The 20,683-nt window shown below is 39.9% G+C and overlaps 1 protein-coding gene across 5 annotated transcripts in view; it reads right to left on the reverse strand.

Annotated features, from left to right (window-relative positions):
- Positions 1-20,683, reverse strand: part of KDM4B (lysine demethylase 4B) — a 78,128-nt gene that overhangs the window by 56,081 nt on the left and 1,364 nt on the right. For 4 of the 5 annotated variants that reach the window (XM_015300186.4, XM_015300182.4, XM_015300181.4 and 1 more), the window contains exons 2-5: positions 14,390-14,552; positions 12,508-12,683; positions 11,161-11,275; positions 10,112-10,305 (exon numbers count right to left, since the gene is read on the reverse strand). In XM_015300186.4, the coding sequence (XP_015155672.3) occupies positions 10,112-10,305; positions 11,161-11,275; positions 12,508-12,683; positions 14,390-14,530 (626 nt within the window). In that variant the 5' untranslated portion in view covers positions 14,531-14,552. Of the gene's footprint in view, positions 1-10,111; positions 10,306-11,160; positions 11,276-12,459; positions 12,684-14,389; positions 14,553-20,683 lie in introns of all 5 variants that reach the window. The other variant, XM_046904730.1, reaches the window with a different exon arrangement.

Raw genomic sequence — 20,683 nt, forward strand, 5'->3', positions numbered from 1 at the left:
GATGGGAAACCTCCTCCTTCCCCTAAGAAACTGAAATTCATGTAATTACTCTCAAATTCATTGGCCGATAACATCAGGCAGAATATTTCTAGTCATTCTGGGCTTCAGACCGAACCCTTATGGATCAACTGTTGGAACAGCCAAAGCTAACTTGTGTCAATCATACAGCCTACCATGAGCTAGAGACAGATTTTGAAGAAACACACTGGGCAGCAGCTTTTTAAAATTCTGATTTTAAAACAATACAAATTTTTAGGAGCGGCACCTGAGCTACAGAATTTTTTCCATTAGGCAATTAACTAATTTCACTGTTCTCATTTAGAATTCAACAAATATAAGAGTTTTTTCCACAACTAAAATGCAATTCTTAAACGCTACTTTGAACGAGGAGTTTTCATATGAACAACCATCTGGTCTTGGAAAGACTACCGATGTAACAGGCCAGTGAGCTTTAGCAGCAACAAATGCAGGCACAGAGCACATGCTTACAAATCACAATGGAGTGATTCTCCTCCCACACGTACAAAATAAACCCACGGTTTGCTACTATGTGCGGTGGATGGGTAAGTGGGAAGCGGGTGTTTTACTAAGAAAAAGTATTTTGGGAAAAACATGATAAAATCATTTATTTACATTGCTTTTGGCTAAGACGACGATTAGTATACAAATCAATGGCAATGAATGACTGTAATATGCATCCTCTTGCCATTCTTCTTTGTTTTGAAGAACCTGTTCACATCAGATTTATTTCCCAAAACTGGTAATCACATTATTAATCATTGGTTCTTTATATTGCTACAGTATCCAGTACTAAAGGAAAAGCAAAAAATGCACTTCAAAGACTTTACATTATAAAGAGACATAAATATAATTGAAGGACCAAGGGAGGAAAAAAAAAAAAAAAAAAAGGTAACCAGAGACATCACAGATGTTCTCATCTGGCACCAAGCAGCCTATATGAGCTGCCTCCTCCTTCCTGAGCACTGCCTGCTGCTGCTCGCTGCTTTTGGAAAGGATACGGGAACTTCCTGCAGCAGCAGATTCCATTTGGGCTCTTTAGAAACAACAGGTATCTCTGGATGGGGAAACCCCTCATGCCAGAGAGGAAATGCCTCTACGCACACTTTCCATTCTGAGAAAAACGTTGCAAAGATAAAATGATCCTCATTCATCAAGCTACACACTGTCACAGGCTCCAGCGACATCCACACTGAAGATAGTGCCTATGCACTAGCCAGCATCAAAATGGAAGTGCTAAGATCTGATAAAAATCAGTGACACTTTGTGAAGTTTCCTTTATTTCTTCTCCCAGATCTCTCATGCTACTTTGACTGTCCTCTTTGAAAAAAAGTGACCAGAACCCCAGCAGAGATATTATTCAGAATATTAACTAGTTATCAGCCACACAGCACCTCAACAATGCAGAGTGCTATTTAAGTACTGCCATTGCTATAGGCTTCTGTTCTTTTAAACTGTACTTGTACTGTATTTGGCATCACCCATCATCAGTTTTCTCTGCCGTGCAAAGGGAAAAAAATCCCTGGTGATGTCTGCCAGTGTGTTAACAAAATGTGAATAAAAACAAAGCTCTGCAGTACCACGGTTGGTTCCTCCTCACCCAACCAACCCATTTTCAGGGCCGTGCCAAGCCAGAATTTGCAAGCTCAATCTCCCACATGGCCCAAGTAAGATCAGGCTGAAAGAGTAACACAAAGCATGGAAGCACATCTCCCTCCCATCTAGTTTCAGCAGCAGAGCACACTGTTCAAACAGCTCAGTTATTAAAATCAATCTGTGATCCTGTCAGACTTCCACAGATCTTCATTTCAAATCAGGCCTGAGCTTTGAGCAGACTCTTTCAAAAAACAAGAATGACTTTCAGTGAAAGCCTTCTTGGATCAAAGGCATGCTTCTCTCAATCCAGACTGGGTCTACTGAGCTGCGATGAATTATTAGTGCTGGCAAAACCAGCCACACACATTGAACGCTGCATCGGAGGAGCAGGAGCCTACTTGAAGACACAGCTGCAAACACAGGAATGAGATCACAGATCTTTCAAGATCATTATGGAAGAGCATAAAGATGAACCACAGATCAGAAGGATCTCCATTTTGTTATGTTCACTACAACCACTGGTAGATGGGCTGCCCCAAGCTCCAAGAGTTTTTAAATTTCAAGAAACAAAATTGAACACACACAATGGAAATAGATACAAAATGCACAGACTGAAAAATAAAATGGCAGTGTACATACTAACACGTGTCTTCTGCAGTAGATTTAGGCAGGGATAAGGATGACAAATGGAAAGAGCAAAGGACTTCAGTTGGAGGGAGAAGGAAAAAAAAGCACAAACATAGTAGAGCTGAGTGAAAGGAGGAGTACCAGATGCATACGAACAGCCCAAGGCTGAGGTCAGTGCACTCATTCTTACATGGCAACAGTCCCTCTTCAGACAATTTCCACAGCTGATCCCATTGATCCAATAGTCTGGCTTGACCTTCATGACATTTTCTCTCAAAGTTAGATAACAGTGAGTGAAGAAAGGCAACATGCAAGTCCAACCTCCCCAGAATAGCATGCCTTCTTTGCATCAGGAAAAATTACCTTTTAACAATCTACAACACAACAAAAATCCAAGTCTATTAAAAATTTCCACTACTCCAACTGCAAGCATCTGATTTGGAGGATAATCCCCTTAATCATGAGCTGTGGCTTGTATTCTCCATATAGTTTGGTTTGATGACTTAACTACATTAAAACCAATCCAATCCCTACAATACACCAATCTCCTGGAATTTTATAGCAGATTATCAATGTGCACCATTCCTGCTTTAATGAGTTACATCATCCTTCAGCCACAGCACCACCTGCAGGACAAACAGTACTCTCAGGTCCAGAGGAAGCCTTGTTTGAGAATCACTAGCAGAGCGTGGCTTGTATTGATTAACTAATGACTGCGGTATATGAAGCTTGAAAGGCTGTATTAATAACTTGCCATGGCTTTGCTCTCATTTATCAGTGAATTACAGGGGGATGTAACTCTGCATCTCAATATATCACACCTTTCACAAATCTCTGGGCAAATCAACATGCACACAGATTCTCACTCTAGAAATCCAGTTGCAAAGCAGCTTCCACCTCACGGTTGTAGAACAGGTAGCAGAGTGAAAAGCTGCTCTGTCTGGTCATACTTTATCTATCTTTCATTTTATTTCTCTTAATGAATATCACTATTCTTTCTCTATCCCTTTTTTTTTTTTTCCAGTAGAAAAGGGTCTTGCATTGCCAAATCTGCCTGAGAGTAGATGGTGTTGCTGTTAATCTATAAATCAACCATCACCATAAATTCTACCCTTTTCCACTCCAAAACTGCAAAGCTGTAAAACAGATTACATGGGATAGCAAAGGCTGGAAGGAAATCTGTGAGCTGCAAGGAACTCATCACTGCCAAATGGCCTTCCCCTGCCTTTCTTTTCTCCTCTACTCCACCCGAACAAGCCTATTAATCTCTACTGTCAAGAGCGGAACACACAAACAGCAAATGTGCATGTGCTTCAGAAGAAGGCAGCCAAATACACTTCCCATGGAAGGCTGATGCAGAAGTTGGAGATCAAGGAGATGGGGGAGAAGGCTGCAAAAATAGGGTATGTAAAATTTAGAAAAATAAAAATTGGATATCTATATACAGAGAGAGAGATAGCTACATCTATCCTCTGTATGGAGCAAAATAAAAAGTCATAGCATAACAAATTCTGAGTCCTGAGTTCCCTCAAGGGCAAAGTCCCTATGTGATTCCAGCTAATCAACCTTTAAGAAACTCAAGGATCTCCAGGGTGCAAGGGTTACTGAGATCCTAATAATCAACACTCCTAATCACATCTTATCAATTCAGTGATTCAGCTGCCTTGTGCAATGGCTCCCTGGGGGAATGTAACAGTTAGAAGGCAATAAATGATGCAAGGGACAAATGCCCTTCCCGCCTGCTGCTATACAACTCAGTATCAATCCAGCTGCTCTAAATGAGATTACATCGGGTTCACGACAAACTGCAACATATGTGAGAGTCTGTTAAAGCAGAGAGATGGTGCAGAATACCACACAGGGGAGATGGGGACAAGGACCCAGCATCCTGCACTGAAAATGAGGAATGATAGAACCTGAGGAGTTAAGCTCTGTGACTGTATTAGGTCATTTTATTTCCCCAAGACAGTTTTCCAGGGATCAACATTTTCTATCCTGGGGGGAGGATACGACAAGATTTCTGACCAAGACAGCTGCAGTGCTTCCCAAGACAATAATGAAAAATAAAATCAGCAGTAAGATCCTCAGCACTTGCATATTTGCAGCTGCTTTAGGATATGCTGTTAGCCAAGAAAAAATGAGGTCCTTCTCAGAATCCACTCTCAGGGGAACAAACATGTTTTGCTTTAAATCTCCCCATTATATCACTCCCAGAAAATGTGATGTTTCCCTACTGACAGTAGCATCAGTAACATAATTCGAATTTACTAAAATGTAGATGTTATAAGCAAGTCCTTCCATGAACTTGTTTTCCTCAGCTCATACAGAAAGTTCTACCCAGCACAGACAGCCCTCCAGAGTACCAGGGGAAAGAAAGTACCAATTATTTAACCAATAAAGTTTTTAGGTAATTCTACAGATCTTCATGCAAATAGTGTTGAGACAAGACAGAACTCTAAAAGTGGTCCTTGGACGTGACCATCGCTTTCCACTAGTCATATTATTTTAAAATTCCTTTGGTAATTTGGCCTTAATTCTTCATGAACTGTTGATCTGGCAGAAGTCTGATATCTGATTGCAAACAGATTAGGCATGACCTGTTTTCAACAGGGGAGTGTTTGGAGAGAAGACCATACAGCTTTAAAGCTGAGCCCAGCTCCCTCTTTCAAGTAAAGGGGAATTAAGCATCCATCACAATAAGGAAAGAGAGACATTTTATAAAAATCAGTTACCATCCTCAGAGTCACTCTGATTTAACATCTGCAGTTTCTAAGAAATAATACAGAGTAACATTCCATTAATACTTAGAAAAATATATTTAACATTGCTGTTATACGGCAAGATTATTCACAAGGTACTTGAGAAATGGAACCTGCACCGTTCACTACTCTGTAACGTTAGCAGTGACACTGCTTGTTTGGCAGCATCAGATCACAGGGCCCATTTTGTTCCTCCAAATGTGATTATTCCTGCTACAGCAATTCAAGAACAGAAAACAGTAACCTGTATATAACACAGGAAGAGAACCCACATAAATGATATGCAAGACCATAATTTATACCAGGAGAGAGCACATACATGCACTCACTATTTTACTGAGATGAAATGAAATGATGGTGGAGTACTTCAGTGTTTAAAAATAGGCTTTTGAAATCACAAGGGCAGAGATGTATGCATTCCTCAGTAAAATGCTGTAATAAACATGAAGTATTAAGACTTGAAATTCAGTTTTGTTGCTTCTGTCACTATAAAAATCAGTCTTCTGTTAGCATCGCTTGACAATATACTCAATTTTAGATCTCAGCATATGAATGTATAAGGTAATTATATATAATATGTATAATTGATACAGTAAAAACTCCTACCACAAGAGGTTTAATATAGGGCTGCAAAATGAGATACATTCAAACTTTTGGGAGAAAAAAAAAAACAACAGAAGAAAACAGACTATGAAAAGATGGTAATTGAGCTACTAATGTGAGAAGAACATTTCTTTATAATTTGAGGAACAAGCAAGCAACAGACTCGATCTGGCAGCTCCCTGCCTGAAAAGCTTAAAATGAAGTTACATAACAAATTTGTGGTACATTTGGTGGACAGTGCCCACAGATTCCAGATTACCTCTTTAATCTAATCTGACTTATTTTCTAGTTAAATCAACAGAAGCGTGACTACGCTGTAGACCAGATGCCTATACCCTCGAAAGAGCGCAACGAAGAAGAAGATCAACTTCAAAAAGAGGTAAGTATAACCCTAAAGAGGCAGGATAGGTATCTTTGCAGCAGCAGTTTCACTGTTTAATGATAACAGTGCTTGTTCTTCTGTTAGGAGACAAAATTTAAGGAATAAATGCAGTGCAATCTACAGACATAGGATCATTTCATGAGACTGGAAGAAGGAAAAAAGCTTTCTTCCATTACCCCCTCAGCTTTCCCCCATCACTAGATGACCCTTCATTACTCAAGCACTTCACTGAGCACTAAACAGCATTTTAACCTGCATCCCCCGTGACACAACACTGGGTAGAGAGCTCATTTTGCTACTGTCTGTTCCACTCAGTTTATGGCAAAGGAATAGTGCAAAAAAGTGCTGGCAGCAGGATTTCTGTGCAGTGAAAGAAACACATATTAATCAAGGAATTGTATGTCCATGCAGCTGCTTCTTGGGTTGTACAAAGAAGCCATCTTCAGTTGCTGAAACACAAACATTTATCTTAATTCTAATTCCAGTCCCAAAAGTTCTTGTTTTGCAAGAGGTATAATAGAGAATTCAAAAGATAGAAATAAAAGATCCATGCAAAATAACACTTCAATACCTATCTTCTCAGATCTACAAAAGAGAGATTCCTCTTTCAGCTTATCTTTGTCCACTGGGGTGGCTTCTCGTGATCTGACCATGTCCAGACCTCCCTGAAAAGTCACTTCACCTCTTCCATAGAAAATAAACATGATAATTTCTTGCCAAACTCTCTTGAATGAGGTCTGGGAAGCAACTTCAAATGGCCGAAATCCTTTCTCATCTTGCATTTATGACAAAACAGCACTGGTGGCCTCTCACCATTCCTACTCACTGTTCTGCAAAGTAGGGTTTTGGTTGCATGGCTCAAATTAAAATAGCCTAAGATAATTTATGAGAGACATGAAGAAAGAGTTACGCTTTTAACAGACAATCTGGGGGCAAAATATTACCAATATGCAAAAATCTTTGACAGCCAAACAATAACTCTGTTATTATAGAGCTCAACCCCAAACTGGTTGACTCCATAACTCTCCATACTTCTGCTATTCCCTGAGATGTTTCTAAGATGATCAATGTCAGAATCAAAGAGTCTATAAAAAGGACAAGAAGTTCTACTTCTGAGCTGAGAAGTTTCTACTGAGGTAGCGCCAGAAAAAAAAAAAAAAAAAAAACATTTCAGCCATCCTTGAGATAAACCAGGCTGCACCACTGGCATCTAATCACTGAAGTCCAAGAGCTCCCCCACCTGACCTTTGGGATTGCTGCAATCACATCCAGAAGATCAGCAATTGCTCACATGGATGCAAAGTTAGAGCTCTGCTCAAAGAGGTATTCAGATTAACCCCTCAGAAATCAACACTTCCTCACAGAAGAGCTTAAGAACTCATTAACAGAAGTACTCAGGGTGAAGAAGAAGAAAGAAATGACATGGGTTAGTGGCATACTCTTGCGTCATGCTTAAGGGAACAAGACAAAGGCCTTCCAAACCAGCAATGGCATCCTGTCACAGTACATCTATTTTTGCGTTACACCGTTATGTAGATAAGAAGTTCACTTGAACAGGAAACATGGTCTAACCTCAAAATCCTCATTTCTCCCCTACTGCAAAAATGTTTACACAGCTAGTTACCGGAAAAAGACCTATACAACTACAGAACAGCTGCATAGGGCCCCTTCATTCCCTTTTAAGCATGGTAAAAATACCTTTTTTTTTTTTTTTCTCCTTCTCCTAAACCAGGTCCAGAGCATATTCTTGCTTTGACTTCTAACCAGAAAGAGCTGAGCTCCTTTCAAGTAGACTGTATGATCTGTCTTCTCCATTTATAAGTACTAGCAGCTGAATTCTTCAATAGCTGAAACTCTTCTTAGGGGACCAATCAGGTGTTCCCCTAACATGTCCCCAAATTCCTTAACAGGATTAGACAGAAACAAAAGCTACTAAGAACTTCTAAGATCTGGTATTTGTCAGATACAATTTTCCATCTACAAATTTTAGTTCTTATTCTTATCCTCTCCATATATACATGCTACATGCAGGTGTTTGGGGAATTCCTTTTTGAAGGCTTTCTTTGTTTTTCTATCATGCAATCTGTATTTTCCACAAGAAAGAAAATAAACTTATGTAAGAATGTAAGGAAAACCCACTGTTAGAACAGCTTCACGCAATGAGTTTATCATCCTTATGATAGACACAATATGTTGACACCCAAAAATTGTTATTTACGTTACTCAAAACAAACAAGCAACACCAACAATAACGACATAAAACACAGAAATGGTTTTTAAGCACTGGAACAGACTTCCCAGGGAGGTGGTTGAGTCACCATCCCTGAATGTGTTTAAAAACCGCCTGGATGTGCTGCTCAGGGACATGATTGTGGAAGGTTGTTAGAGTTAGGGTAGTATGGTTAGGTTGCAGTTGGACTTGATGATATTTAAGATCTTTTCCAACCTGAGCAATTCAATTCTGTGACATGAAGTTCCTAAATTATATACAGGTTTAGTTCTGGCCACAAATACTCAGTGTATATTTCATTTAGCATCTGTTCTCTAAATTTTGCTCACAGTGTGAGAGTTTGTTTGTTCCTAAGCTGTAAAGGCATTAGTTTTGTGTTGGAGTGAGCTTTTCTTTTCAAAGTAACCTGTTCTTATTTCTGCTTCCTGAAAGAGAGAACCCTCTACTGCAGGATCGGAACAAAAAGTGAGCAGAAGACAGGCCAGGAAAATCTCATACCACACAGGCATGGAAGGAGTGGTCAGAAGCAGATATGACCACATGATACTAATGCAAACCTCAGGCCAGCTGCTTGTACAACTCTTAGAGCAGTTAACTCTTGCGTGCTGAAACAGACACTCCAAAGTGGTGTACCTTGCTGATGGTCACTGCGCTGCCTGGGCAAAGAAAAGGTTCTTGTGTGCTCATGGCACCACCTACTGGAGATTAGTATCAAATTTTGATCTAACTGCTTCTGTAGATGTATTAAAAAATTGAAAATCTAAAATGAAAGCATGCTCCATTTCATTCAAAATCCAAGTTTCTTGACATCCAACTTGTTTAGCAGACGTAGCATAAGTGATTCTGCAAAATCCTTGTACATCTATCTGCTTGAACAAAGGAAACTAAGAATCACAAATGCTAGCAAAACAGATTTTCTGACATATTGGAAAAGATTTTTAAAGGGCACATTTATAGCTGAATGTTTCAAGTCCAACCCCTTGTTCCACCCTTCTTCAAGACTGTAGAAGAACACTATATCTATTTATCACAGGATCTTCATTGTTGGTAGCTTTTATATGCCTGCAGGCACTAACAGCCTGGAGATATGCAGTGACACTGGGGACTCATATTGCAGAGAGCTGGGAGGATCTTGTCTGCCAGTGCCAGGGCATAATGACAGCAGTTTCACAGTGACATTTAAGCTCTAATTTGCACACAAATGTCAATACTTATTAGTCACATCAAGATCTTCAGCAAAGCTCTTCTGGGTTAGCTAAATCTCTCTGGTTATACTTTTAAATAGGAGGCTTGAGGAAGAAAAAAAAAAATACTGGCTCTTGCTAACTTACTTCAGATCTCCTAGCTTCTTAATTTCATCCTTATCTATTAATTACTTTTGTGGAAAGTTATTTCCAACCAGCTTATGCATCAACAGTGTTGAAAAATGCTTATCATCATTCTAAGAATTGACCATAAAATACTTTGACCTACCTTGTCCCTGGAGTTGAAAGTATATTTATAACCTTTAAAAATGGAACTTTTAAAGTAACTGAAACCCCTACCTACAAAACAATGCAAGAACAACACTACTGAATTACTTCAAAAGCATCCACACGTTCCTATCATCATTTGCTCTCCCGTGCATTACTTTTCAAAAACATGTCAAATGTTCAAATCTGTTTGTAATCATAATGTCAACAAGCCTTCCTAATTCTGCTGTTAGGTCGCCAAGCAAGTTAGCCAGAAAGAAAGTAAAATTGTTTTCAAATGTAGAGAAGGAGAGAGGAAAAAAAAATTAGGAAGTGAGAGATTAGGTAGGCCTGATGGAATTAGGTGTGGGAAAAAAGGACTTCACAGTGGTCTCTAAGTACAAGACAATGGTACGTAGCTACTACCTATCAGGATACCACTTACCAGGATTTGGGCTCCCCAAAATGCAAGTAGTTGATACTGTAGAGATCCATGTCCTCTGTATGCCAAGCAAACGTTGTCTTCCACATCCCAAAGTAGAGGTAGGGAGTGTTTACACCTTCTATAATAATACCACACTCATGTTCCACCATGTCTAACAGGGTGTTCAGATTACCAATATTCCATTCTTCCACATCCTATAATTCAAAATAAATGTTTTGTACTAGAGCACATCAGGACTTGGTACAGCACAGCAACAGCCTACAGTTTCCTTTCGGTGCCTTAACATGTGGATATCCTAGTGTTATTCTGAAGGTTTGTTTATTGGCATTAATTTAATACTACCTTTTTCCAGAAGGTTTACGTTTAACTTTCATCAATAATCATAAAAAGGATGCATAACCATTACTTTTGGCAAAGGGATTGATTAATAGCTTCTCATTAACTGTTCTCTGAAGAGGCACTTTCACTCTGTGGTACTCTACCAATCATTAACTGATCTACCAATAAATGCAAGACAAACTAAGGGTAAAATATGCTTCTCTCCATCCCAATGTTCTTCACCTGATGAGTATGTATAAGCAGATCAGAACCACTAGACTGAAATGTGGCCTACTGGGCAGAGGCCTCTACATGAGCTCAGTGCCTCAAATAAAGAATAGGCTTCCTAAGTTAACTGAAGGAAACAATATACATTCAGTACATGAAAAAACTGCTTCTCCAAAAACTTGTGTAAGTACGTCTCTTATCACAGCACCAAATACTGGGTAACTTTGAAGTCTATGGCTGCCAACACTTCAGAATCTAAGTTCCTTCCAATTAAATCCATACTAAACCATACTGATAGTAGAAAGACACTTTTATACCAACAGAGTTTATCCTGTGGGCAGTCAGACAACACTCCAGACAACAGGCCACGTTCTACTCAAAAGATAGCTACAGAAGAGAGGTGCAGCTTTAAGTTCATTGCCTAAACTAAATCAACCAAATTCTAAATCACTGTTTCCTAATAGGAACAGTAAAAACACACGTTAATGAGGAGTCTCACTTACTGTGTCATATAGAGAGCCACTGATATCAGCCCCATAAATAGGCGAGACAAAAGTGAGATTCTTCCAGTACTTGCGCTCCAAGTCTTCAAAATCTTGATGGCGTGGCGTACAATACCTAAGAAGAACACAGAAGCAGTAAGGATGCAAGAAGCCCTACAGCACTCTCGTTGCAGGCAGACAAATGACTGACAAGAAGAACGTATTTCTCAGCACTGTGAACATCTGCTAACACACCTACTAGTCAGCATCAGGGAAAGACTATGGTTCAGGCAGCAGATTATGAACAGCATATAGTAAAATTGGACATGCTTTTATCATATCTTCCATTTCATCATCTCAAAGCAATGTACAAATAGTCAGCAAATTATCTATATTTGTTATTTTATAACAAACTACATTATATGAAAGTATAAAAAATTCAGTAAGAGAAAAAAAGCAAAGAAAAAAATAAATCAGATTAAAATTATGTTGCAATGCATGGATACAGCAAAGCACAAAACAAGTGTTTTTGTTTCTAGTCCTACAACCTATGCTTTTAAACCTCTTCTCATCTCCTAGTGCCCATAAAAATGAGTTAACATTCAAAGCAGACACACTCAAGAGGTTGCTGAAGATGTATTCCATTTTTAATTCTATTTAGATTCATAACATTTACTGCCTTTTAAATCTTTCTACAAAACCTCTTAGTGCATACTGACAAACAGGATGAGCACTTATGTGAAGCATCAAATCCTCATTCTAGCAGTGCATGAGATGAAGCTATTACAGTTTGCTGAACACAGGTAAAGCACTTATAGGCTGTGTTAGCAATGTTTCAAAGTTGACTGCATGTTGTCAGTAACGCTTGAGTTAAAACTTGAAGTACTCCAGAGCTCTGGGAAAAGGACTCTAGAAGAATGATGCAACTGCAGCTTGTATTAGTTAGCTTGTGTCAGCTAACTGAAGTGTTTTGCAGCATTCCCAGGCTCTTCAGAAGACACTCAGACACTCAAACATACTCACGTTTGTACCTGAGCAATGAAACATATTTTCCAGAACAATTAACAGACTGAGAGCTCCTCTTGGAGCCTCACGCCATTGTTTTCAGGCATAGCCTTAGTCAGATGCTGGCTTCAAAGAATCTCTCTATACCAACTCCGAGAAAAAGATCAAAGACGCACCAAAAGCCATGAAGTTATCAACTGCTTTGAGATTCTGGAGGTCAGTTATCAAGAAAACGTTGTTTCCTCCAAAATGCTTCCTATTTAACATGGCTGGCTGTATTTTCTTTCCAGCTTGTTGTAAGAAGGAAAGACTTACTGCACTACTCTTCCATGCACAATGTAAGCGCACTTAACACTGACATACTTCTCGCTATTAGCCAGACGCCGGTACTCTCCCACAGTCATGGGTTTCTTCTGTATATTGTACTGAGTGAATAATCCTGACTGGCCAGTAACCACCTGCTGAATGGGAGCTGGGATAATCATATCATCTATGTCATCATAGGTTTTTCGGGGCTTCCACTCCTTGGGAGGAATCACCTGGAAGTAAAAAAAAAAAAAAAAACTTCAAAACAGGCAAATAATTTCTACTGAGTTAAGCAAGTTTAAACAGAAGGCATTTCATCCTGCTGCTATGTGTTATAACAGCAGCAGCTCAAATAATCAACAAATCCTTTAATAGCAGTCTACATTACTATTCCATCTAGAAGATCAGAAACATTAAAGGGGGAGAATGTTGTTTTTGCTTTGTTTGTTTGTTTTTTAAACTAGGAAGGCTCACAATCACAAATGATATCATAGAACCATGGGAAGATTCGGATTGGAAGGGACCCTAAAGACCACCTAGTCCCAAAGCCTGTCATGTGCAGGGATACCTTCCACTAGATCCAGTTCCATTATTCCTGTGGGTGTTTCTGCGTTACAGGGACACATCTGTGAACAACCAGTGTGCAAGCGGAATGAATATATATCTACAATCTAATTTGGTGGAAGAATTTACCAAAAAAAAAAGTTATGGGAACGTGAAGACAAGTTAGTGATTTTTGTAGTCATGGTTCCTTTAGGATATGATGAGCTCTACTGCTATTACACAGCTCTAAATGGTAGCTGCAATAAATTAAACACAGAAATTAACTCAAAATACTAAGATTTAGTCCTACAGGAAGTCATTTCTCTACAACATCTGCAATTCACCAAAAACCTTTATTAAAATAACCTACATCAGCAGACCCATGAAACATAATTGCCAATACACTTGAGTGGACAAGAAAACATGTCACAGCCTTTTATTGATACCTTGCTCTACTTACAACAGAAATAAGAACAGTAATTGACCTATTTTAAAAGAAATCACTATTATTTCAAGCCTAAAAGCTTTACTTCTCTGCTGTGCTTTATTACGTTCTGCTAAATACCACATTTAACAACTACTTTGTCAGAACAAATGCTCTCTCAGCCACAGAACAACATGACACTGCCACAGAAACAATCCTTCTAGACAGTTAGTTGTTTTTTTTCCCCCCAAGTGGCATGTCATATGCTTCATATGTCAAGTACTGAAATTTAGAAGTATCACATGAAGAGTTCTCATAATGTTTCATCAGTTTCAATGTAAAGACGTGAATGGGAAGGAAAGCTGGAAAGGTTTCAGAGCTTGCTGCAGGGCTTTCAGGTGCTTTTGGGGAACATACACCTACATGACATGTTTACAGGTCTAGATTCAAGTTAGAGCAAGGTAGCTGCTTAGGGCACAAAAAAAAGCTAAGAGTAAGTAGTCTGCACCCATTCATATAGACGTGACTTCAGACCCCCTTCCATATCCAACCCTAAGCAGACCTGAAAAACTTGATCCTTTACCCAACAATCTGAGGAAGCTGAAAACCTCAGAGCTCCTTGAGGACCTTGGCTACCACCATCAGTATTTTCAGCAATAGACTCAGGACATAGCAGTACCCTTAACCCATCTCTGTAAGGGCTGAGAATGTTTTTGTTTCCCCACTGGGGATCAGAAAAATATATACTTTAGCTAACCAATTATTTTACTCTTGTGAAAGGCCTGTAACATCTTTGCCTCTATTTTATTGGTAAATCAAAATGCAGAGATTGCAAATACAATTTAAAAAAACTTGACTACACAAAAGAATACTATTTCTGAGTGATACTGGTGCACAGAGGTGCCTTGGCAAAAGAGCCTCAGGAAGGCATTCTTCAGAAAGCTTTCAACTCCCAGAACTGGGTGAACTCACCTTGGCAAGCCCTGCTCGGTGAGCTCCTTGTGATTCAATGTAAGCAACGTATTTCCCGAACTCCCGAAACTCCTCGAGAGTGGGACGAAAGGTCATAATCTTACAGCCAGGGTTCTGCGGACTTGGGTTTTCAGACCCCATATTTCCAGGAGGGTGGCAGCACCTAAGCAGTAAAAACAAAATGGGAGAAAAACAGAAGACAGGAAGAAAAAAAAAAACAGTAATTAATCATTATTTTCTTTCTACATGCTTTAATGAATTGCATAGAAAGGTAGCAATATTTGGGATTTCTCTCTCCTCCCACTACCCAAGTAAGTATTTATAAGCAGAAAACTCTAACATGGATATGAAGGATTTCTGATCAAAAATCCAATTAGTCCATTTGTTTGCAGGGCTCTAAGAGCTAAGTATCAGCAAACTCCACAAGGTTTTCTCATATTTCACTACTGTTTTCTGTGAAGACATTCAAAGCTGCAATATGTGACAGAACTCATTTCTGAAACAGCTGCCATCACAGTGCTGACTTCTCACTTTCATACAGGAGAACGCCACACTAATGTGAGTATATTTATAATCGCGTAATCAAGCCTACGCTTGAGCAGACCAGAGGAAATGACTGTGTTAGGAATACCAGTATCACTTGAGAATTCAGTTACTGCCTAAATATATCTCATAGACTTAACATTGGCCCCTTCCATTCTTCATCTGAAATTGTGCCTTACCAGAACAGCAGTCAAGAACAACAAACTCCTCCCTACTTCCAGCATAGGTCAGTGCACACATGGAACTAGCTGTCCCTCAAAGCTTTCCATCTGAATGCTTTTATATTTACCTTCAATGAAATAATAAAAACAACAACTCACCAGCTCTGGGAAATGCATTAGCCACTATTTCCCCTGTTTTTTTTTCCCTGTGCTAGGCTACATAAAACATTAAACAGGATTTTTTTTTTAATGTGGTGTCATTACACATCATTCGCATTTACACAAAGAAAATTAAGTGCCAGGCAAAAAAAAAAAAAAAAGGGTAACTTCAAAGCACCTTTCAATATTGAAAAGTCAAATTGTTTTGAAAACAGACTTTTATAAGGCTCTCCTAGAAACTTAGAATGCAAACAGGAAGTTTTAACGGCAGTTCAGTTGCAGCAGCTCCATGTCGGTGCTGCCAGCAGAGGGCACTGCGGGGCTTTGTCCAGGAGCACTCACACTCAAAATCAACTGCCAACATCACAAGTGGGATTGAATTCAAATTGACTTCGACCTAATCAAAAAGTATTCCAGATCCTACTAAAAGCCTCTTTGTGTTAGGAAACAGAGAGACAGGCTGCCATATCGTGGCTTTAACCAGTGAGCACGGCACACATCTTCTATTTCTTTAGAGCGCATCCCGCAATTACCAAAACCAGCACAGACTCAGCATCCAGCTCGCCAGAGAGAGACACTGAGGTTTCCTTTACAATCCTAATGGGGTAAAACACCTTTCGTTTCAGAGCCAAATGAACCCATTTGTCTTGGTGAGCAATGGGGCGACCACGAGCCAGTAGTGTGCCCTGTGGCATGGAGCACCGCCTGATGGGGAGGGGCTGATGTGCTTATGTTTCCCATACAACTAACAAAAAACTAACAAAACACAGATTGTAATGCCTGCATCACTTTCTTGTTGTCCCTAGATCACTACCTCAGAGGGATCTGAGAAGCAAAAAGGGTTAAAGAATTCTTTCAATTTAACTTTAACTCATTGTTTGTCTGCAAAGTGCTAAGTGCAAATGTTAATGGAAACCTTATGTGGGTTTTTTAATTTTTTTTTTTTTTTTTTTTTTCCTGGAACTCAGACAGTAGATTCTTCTCTTCCTCTACACATCCTTTCTCACTAAGCTCACCAGCAATACCCAATCCACAGCCAGTTTCTCATGGATCAGGCTTTACACATGGAATAAAAGATAAGTTCCTGCAAAAATAATAAGATTCTACATGAAGAGGCAACCAGTCTCGGGAAAAGTCACAACATCTGCAACAATATTCACTTCTTCCCCCTTCACTGCTGAGAACAGATGGCAGCACTCGGTGGGAATGCACATGCTGCCCTTCGCACTCTCTGCTCACTGGGCCCAGTTTGAAGGGGCTGTTTTGTGAGATCGCAGCAAGAATTCAAGGTCAACACCTCTTCCATACTAAATTAAAAAAAATAAAATAAAAAAGATTTATATTCTCAGTTTTAGTATCTGAATTGCTCTGAGCCTTGGATGACTCTGTAAGGTCTCAGGGCAACGAGCACCCAGCGCCAAGCACCAGCTCCTTGGGATGTGACAAACTGGAGCATCTTCCAATACACTTTATGCTTCCCCAGAATCCCAGGCCCTCCCAAAGTCAAGCACACATAACTCATTAAATACAATAAACCTTTCCCCGTAGCTGTAAGTGCACAGTTGCTCACATCTTCCTTCAAACTGCAGCAAAATTGTTTGCCGTCACGAACAGCATTTAAAATCAGAAAACGTTTGGATTTAAGATCAATAAATCCACAAGAAATTAAAACAGGCCTCAGTCAGTGCAGTCAATGGCTTACTGCAGTGCCTCCCTCTGACTGAATTCAGTCATTACACAACCACTCTGTTTCCCAAATTCACTGTCACACTGACAGGGCAAATAAACAACACTAACACCAACAAACTGACAGCCTCAGTGATGGCACACCGGCTGATCTGGAACCAGTGGTCTTACAAATTCCAGTTCAGGGCACAGCTTAACAGCTATCCTTACTGTCTTTTAATATCTTCATAATCTTTAGTACAGGCTATACCGGGGAGGGGGGGGGGGGGGGGAGGGGGAGGGGGAGGAACACTTCATCTGGATTGGTCCCTTTGAGATTCAGACTTGTTGCAATTCAAGAGGAACACCCTTTGAGCTCAAACGGACTGAACTCCTTCAAAAATAAGAGCCAAGTACACAGCACGTGGAGGTGCAGGTCACTGAGGGCTGTGTGTTCTGAGATAGCCACGCTTAGGGACTGCTGTCAGCCAGAGATGCTTCCACGGGGATCACTAACTCAGGAGCTCAGCTCACTGCCTGGGGCTCTCTTTCTCTGAACATCCCAAACTACAGGCAGAGCCTCAGCCTTCCAAATCTCGGGAGCACACCAAAAACACAAACCCCTTTCCAGCTGAATAACTGAGGATAACCTCTTTTCTGTATATATTCCTATTTGAAGTCTCAACCCACGACACTTGAGTCCAAGACAGAAGTGCTGCAAACCTTAAAATATTGTAAAGTAACTTGTAGCCAATAATTCCCAACAGAAAGCATAAGAGTGTCAGAAAACAGGACTGCCACATCACTCTGTACAAGGTAATTCCTATATCAGACTAATACCTTAATAAGGACTAATTCCCTTCGTTCCATGCACCTGACACAATTCCAGGCCCACAGCAATGTCTCAGCAGCTCACTCAATGTCTTCTCTGGGTAAGGCAGAATTTCAACAAATGAGCTGTTTAGAATACCGCTCTAATTAATGTTTCTATTTTGCCAACATAAAATCAAAAACTTGGTTGCCTTTTTTTTTTTTTTTTTTTTTTTTTTTTTTTTAGCACAAGGTGCTCATAGGCTCAGCATGGAGTGGGTGCGACACACTGACCCAGATTCTGAGCTTAGGAGCAGCTGCACCACCAGGAACTGATCTCCAGGAAGAGATGGAGCAGAAGGCAGTGGGGGAAAGCAGCACTGAGCAGCAGCACTTCAGCAAGAACACTCACCCTCACCTGCACTGAAAGTAACTTTACATGGTCATTTTCACATAGAGAAGGAAAAACAAGAAACAGACTCCAGGACACACTTCAGATCCATTTTAAATTGTGACTCAAAGGAGTGAAAGTTTAGAACCTAAATTTGAGCAGAGCTGAGAGAAAAGAAAGGTACCTTAAGGCAATCTTTAATCTGTCCTGGCTCAGTTCTCCCCTCTGGAAGCTGCAGCCCCAAACCTTAACACACCGTAGCCAAAGCAGCACTGCTTGTTTTGCCAACACAGAACTGGGAACAAATGTGGCAAATTTCATTCACATGAACAACTCATCCACAACAGCAAACCACAGAGGTCCACCAAAACCTTCCCTGCTGCTCTGAACACACATCAGAAACTGTAAAGGAACATCAGAACTCCTCAGAAAATCACCTGAACACCTCAACAACTTCCAATGTCATCTTCTCAGGCTGTATTTCAAATACAGTATTTTTGCCAAATGGTTTGGGAAACAACAGAACAATCCTATGTGTTTCGAGAAATTCTTCTGAAATAGAAAGGAAGCTAAACATAAAAAAAATAAATGAAGACTGCAAGCCATTTCTGCCCTGACTGAGGCATACAAAGACTAAAGATACAGAATAACAGAAGGTAATGCACAAGTAGCACAAGGGGACACAAATGCATTCTCCTGTGTCAGCAGCCATCCAGTAAGAGTGTAATGGAGGAGCTCTTAAGGTACAAAAGCAAAAAGCAAAACAGTTTGCTCAATAAAAACAGAAATACCTTAACAATTAAGCCATGGTAATAAGTTACTATACCTATAAGCTGTGACAAGGACATACTCAGCCGAAAAGAAATCTAAAAATATTGCTAAGTAGCGATTAATTTACTGAAAAACATGGAAAAGGAAAAAAATAACCCTCATCCCACAATGACTTTATACAGATAATACCACCACAACGTTAATAGCACCAAGCTTCCATACAATGACAACACTATGGCCGATATCCTGCAATAGCCAGAGGTTTCAGTGTGCCGTCAGCGACAAACCAACCTTTGATTCCTACACAGATGACAAACAATCATTTCAAGCAGCGCCTTGCACAGCCACAGAGCAACGATGGCATCCAAATCCACAAAGCAAATCCATTGCTAGCAGTGACATATTCTGCCATCATCCATCTTTGAAGTTAACAGATGTGTATTGCAACACAGCATACAGCACAATGAACGGATAGTAACGGGCCCCGCACATCCATTTCAACAGCACAAAACATCATAAAGCGTGTCAGAAGGAATGAACAATCTCTAGTATGTAGTTCTCTATGTTGCCTGGAATAAATTAAAAGATAATAAAAGTTTTTAATTTGTCTAACTGCAAAGAGATTTTCACGATGCATTATGCAATGCCCAGGTGAGCCTGCAGCAAGTTGGTGCTGTTATTTTTAAGTATGAACTTTCTTATTCATTAAAATGAGATGTAAATTCTGAGCATTAATTACACTTCTTGAATGACAACAGATTGTTTATTGTATTAGAGGTGAGCATTCCAAAAGAAAACAAAAATACATCACTTGATACGCATGCAAAGAAATATACAGCCAACATGCTCACCCAGCGGGGCTGGACAAACTGGTTTTCCCAGCTCATATAAAATTTCTTGATTCCTGTTACATAAAAACAACTCCAAGTTCTCAGAAGTTGCCCACATGTTTGAGAATTTACAAAGCCCACTGTCTGCACATCTGTAAAACGCATCCTTCTGCTTCAACTGTTAAATGGCACAGCCAATTGTATCACCGGAAACAGTTTTCAGTACATCTTGCTCTAACAGTAGCCAAGTTCCAAATACCGAGGAGTTTGGGGTAACTCTCTGTCTGGGGCCAACAATCAGCGCTATCCACAGCAAGTAAGTGCAATTCTCCCTGAAAGAGTCTTTTGTTATCAACTTCTCACCAAAATCTGATAAAATTTCTCACACGTGTGAAGTCTCAAGTATAAATATATACTATTTAAATAATATACTTAATGCTTAAATATATGTCAAACTCGGAACAGCAGATCTGCACAAAAACTCTGTTCCTTCACCCACATGTTCTAATCTCCTACTGCAACTAACTTCTGGCATACAAGACCACAGCCATGCTGCTCTCACTAGGTTGGTTAGGTGACCTATCTCCTTTTAGGGAGCTAAAAATTAGAATTAGCAACAAGTTACTGAGAACTGGATGAGACATTCCTGCCAATGGAACTTTCAGTGTATGTTCTGCAGCAAAGAACCAAGTGTACCACCTACATACACCTCGCACAGGAGCAACTCCCACCACTTCTGAGATGGAATTAGCAGAATCCTTTGGGCTCTGCAAGAATCAGCCTCCCTGTCTCAATTGTCTCTATTTATTACAGGGGAAGTGGAGAACTAGGATCTTACTGTCACAGAACCAATTACCCATACGTACTCCGGCAGTCATTTTATGTAATTGCTGAAAGATAACTGTAGGTTTTAAACCGTAATCTTAAGAGCCCTAGTGATTACAGTGCTGCTAACAGAACAGTA

This window comes from Gallus gallus, chromosome 28 (genome assembly GCF_016699485.2).
Source record: "Gallus gallus isolate bGalGal1 chromosome 28, bGalGal1.mat.broiler.GRCg7b, whole genome shotgun sequence".
Classification (NCBI taxonomy): Eukaryota; Metazoa; Chordata; class Aves; order Galliformes; family Phasianidae; genus Gallus; species Gallus gallus.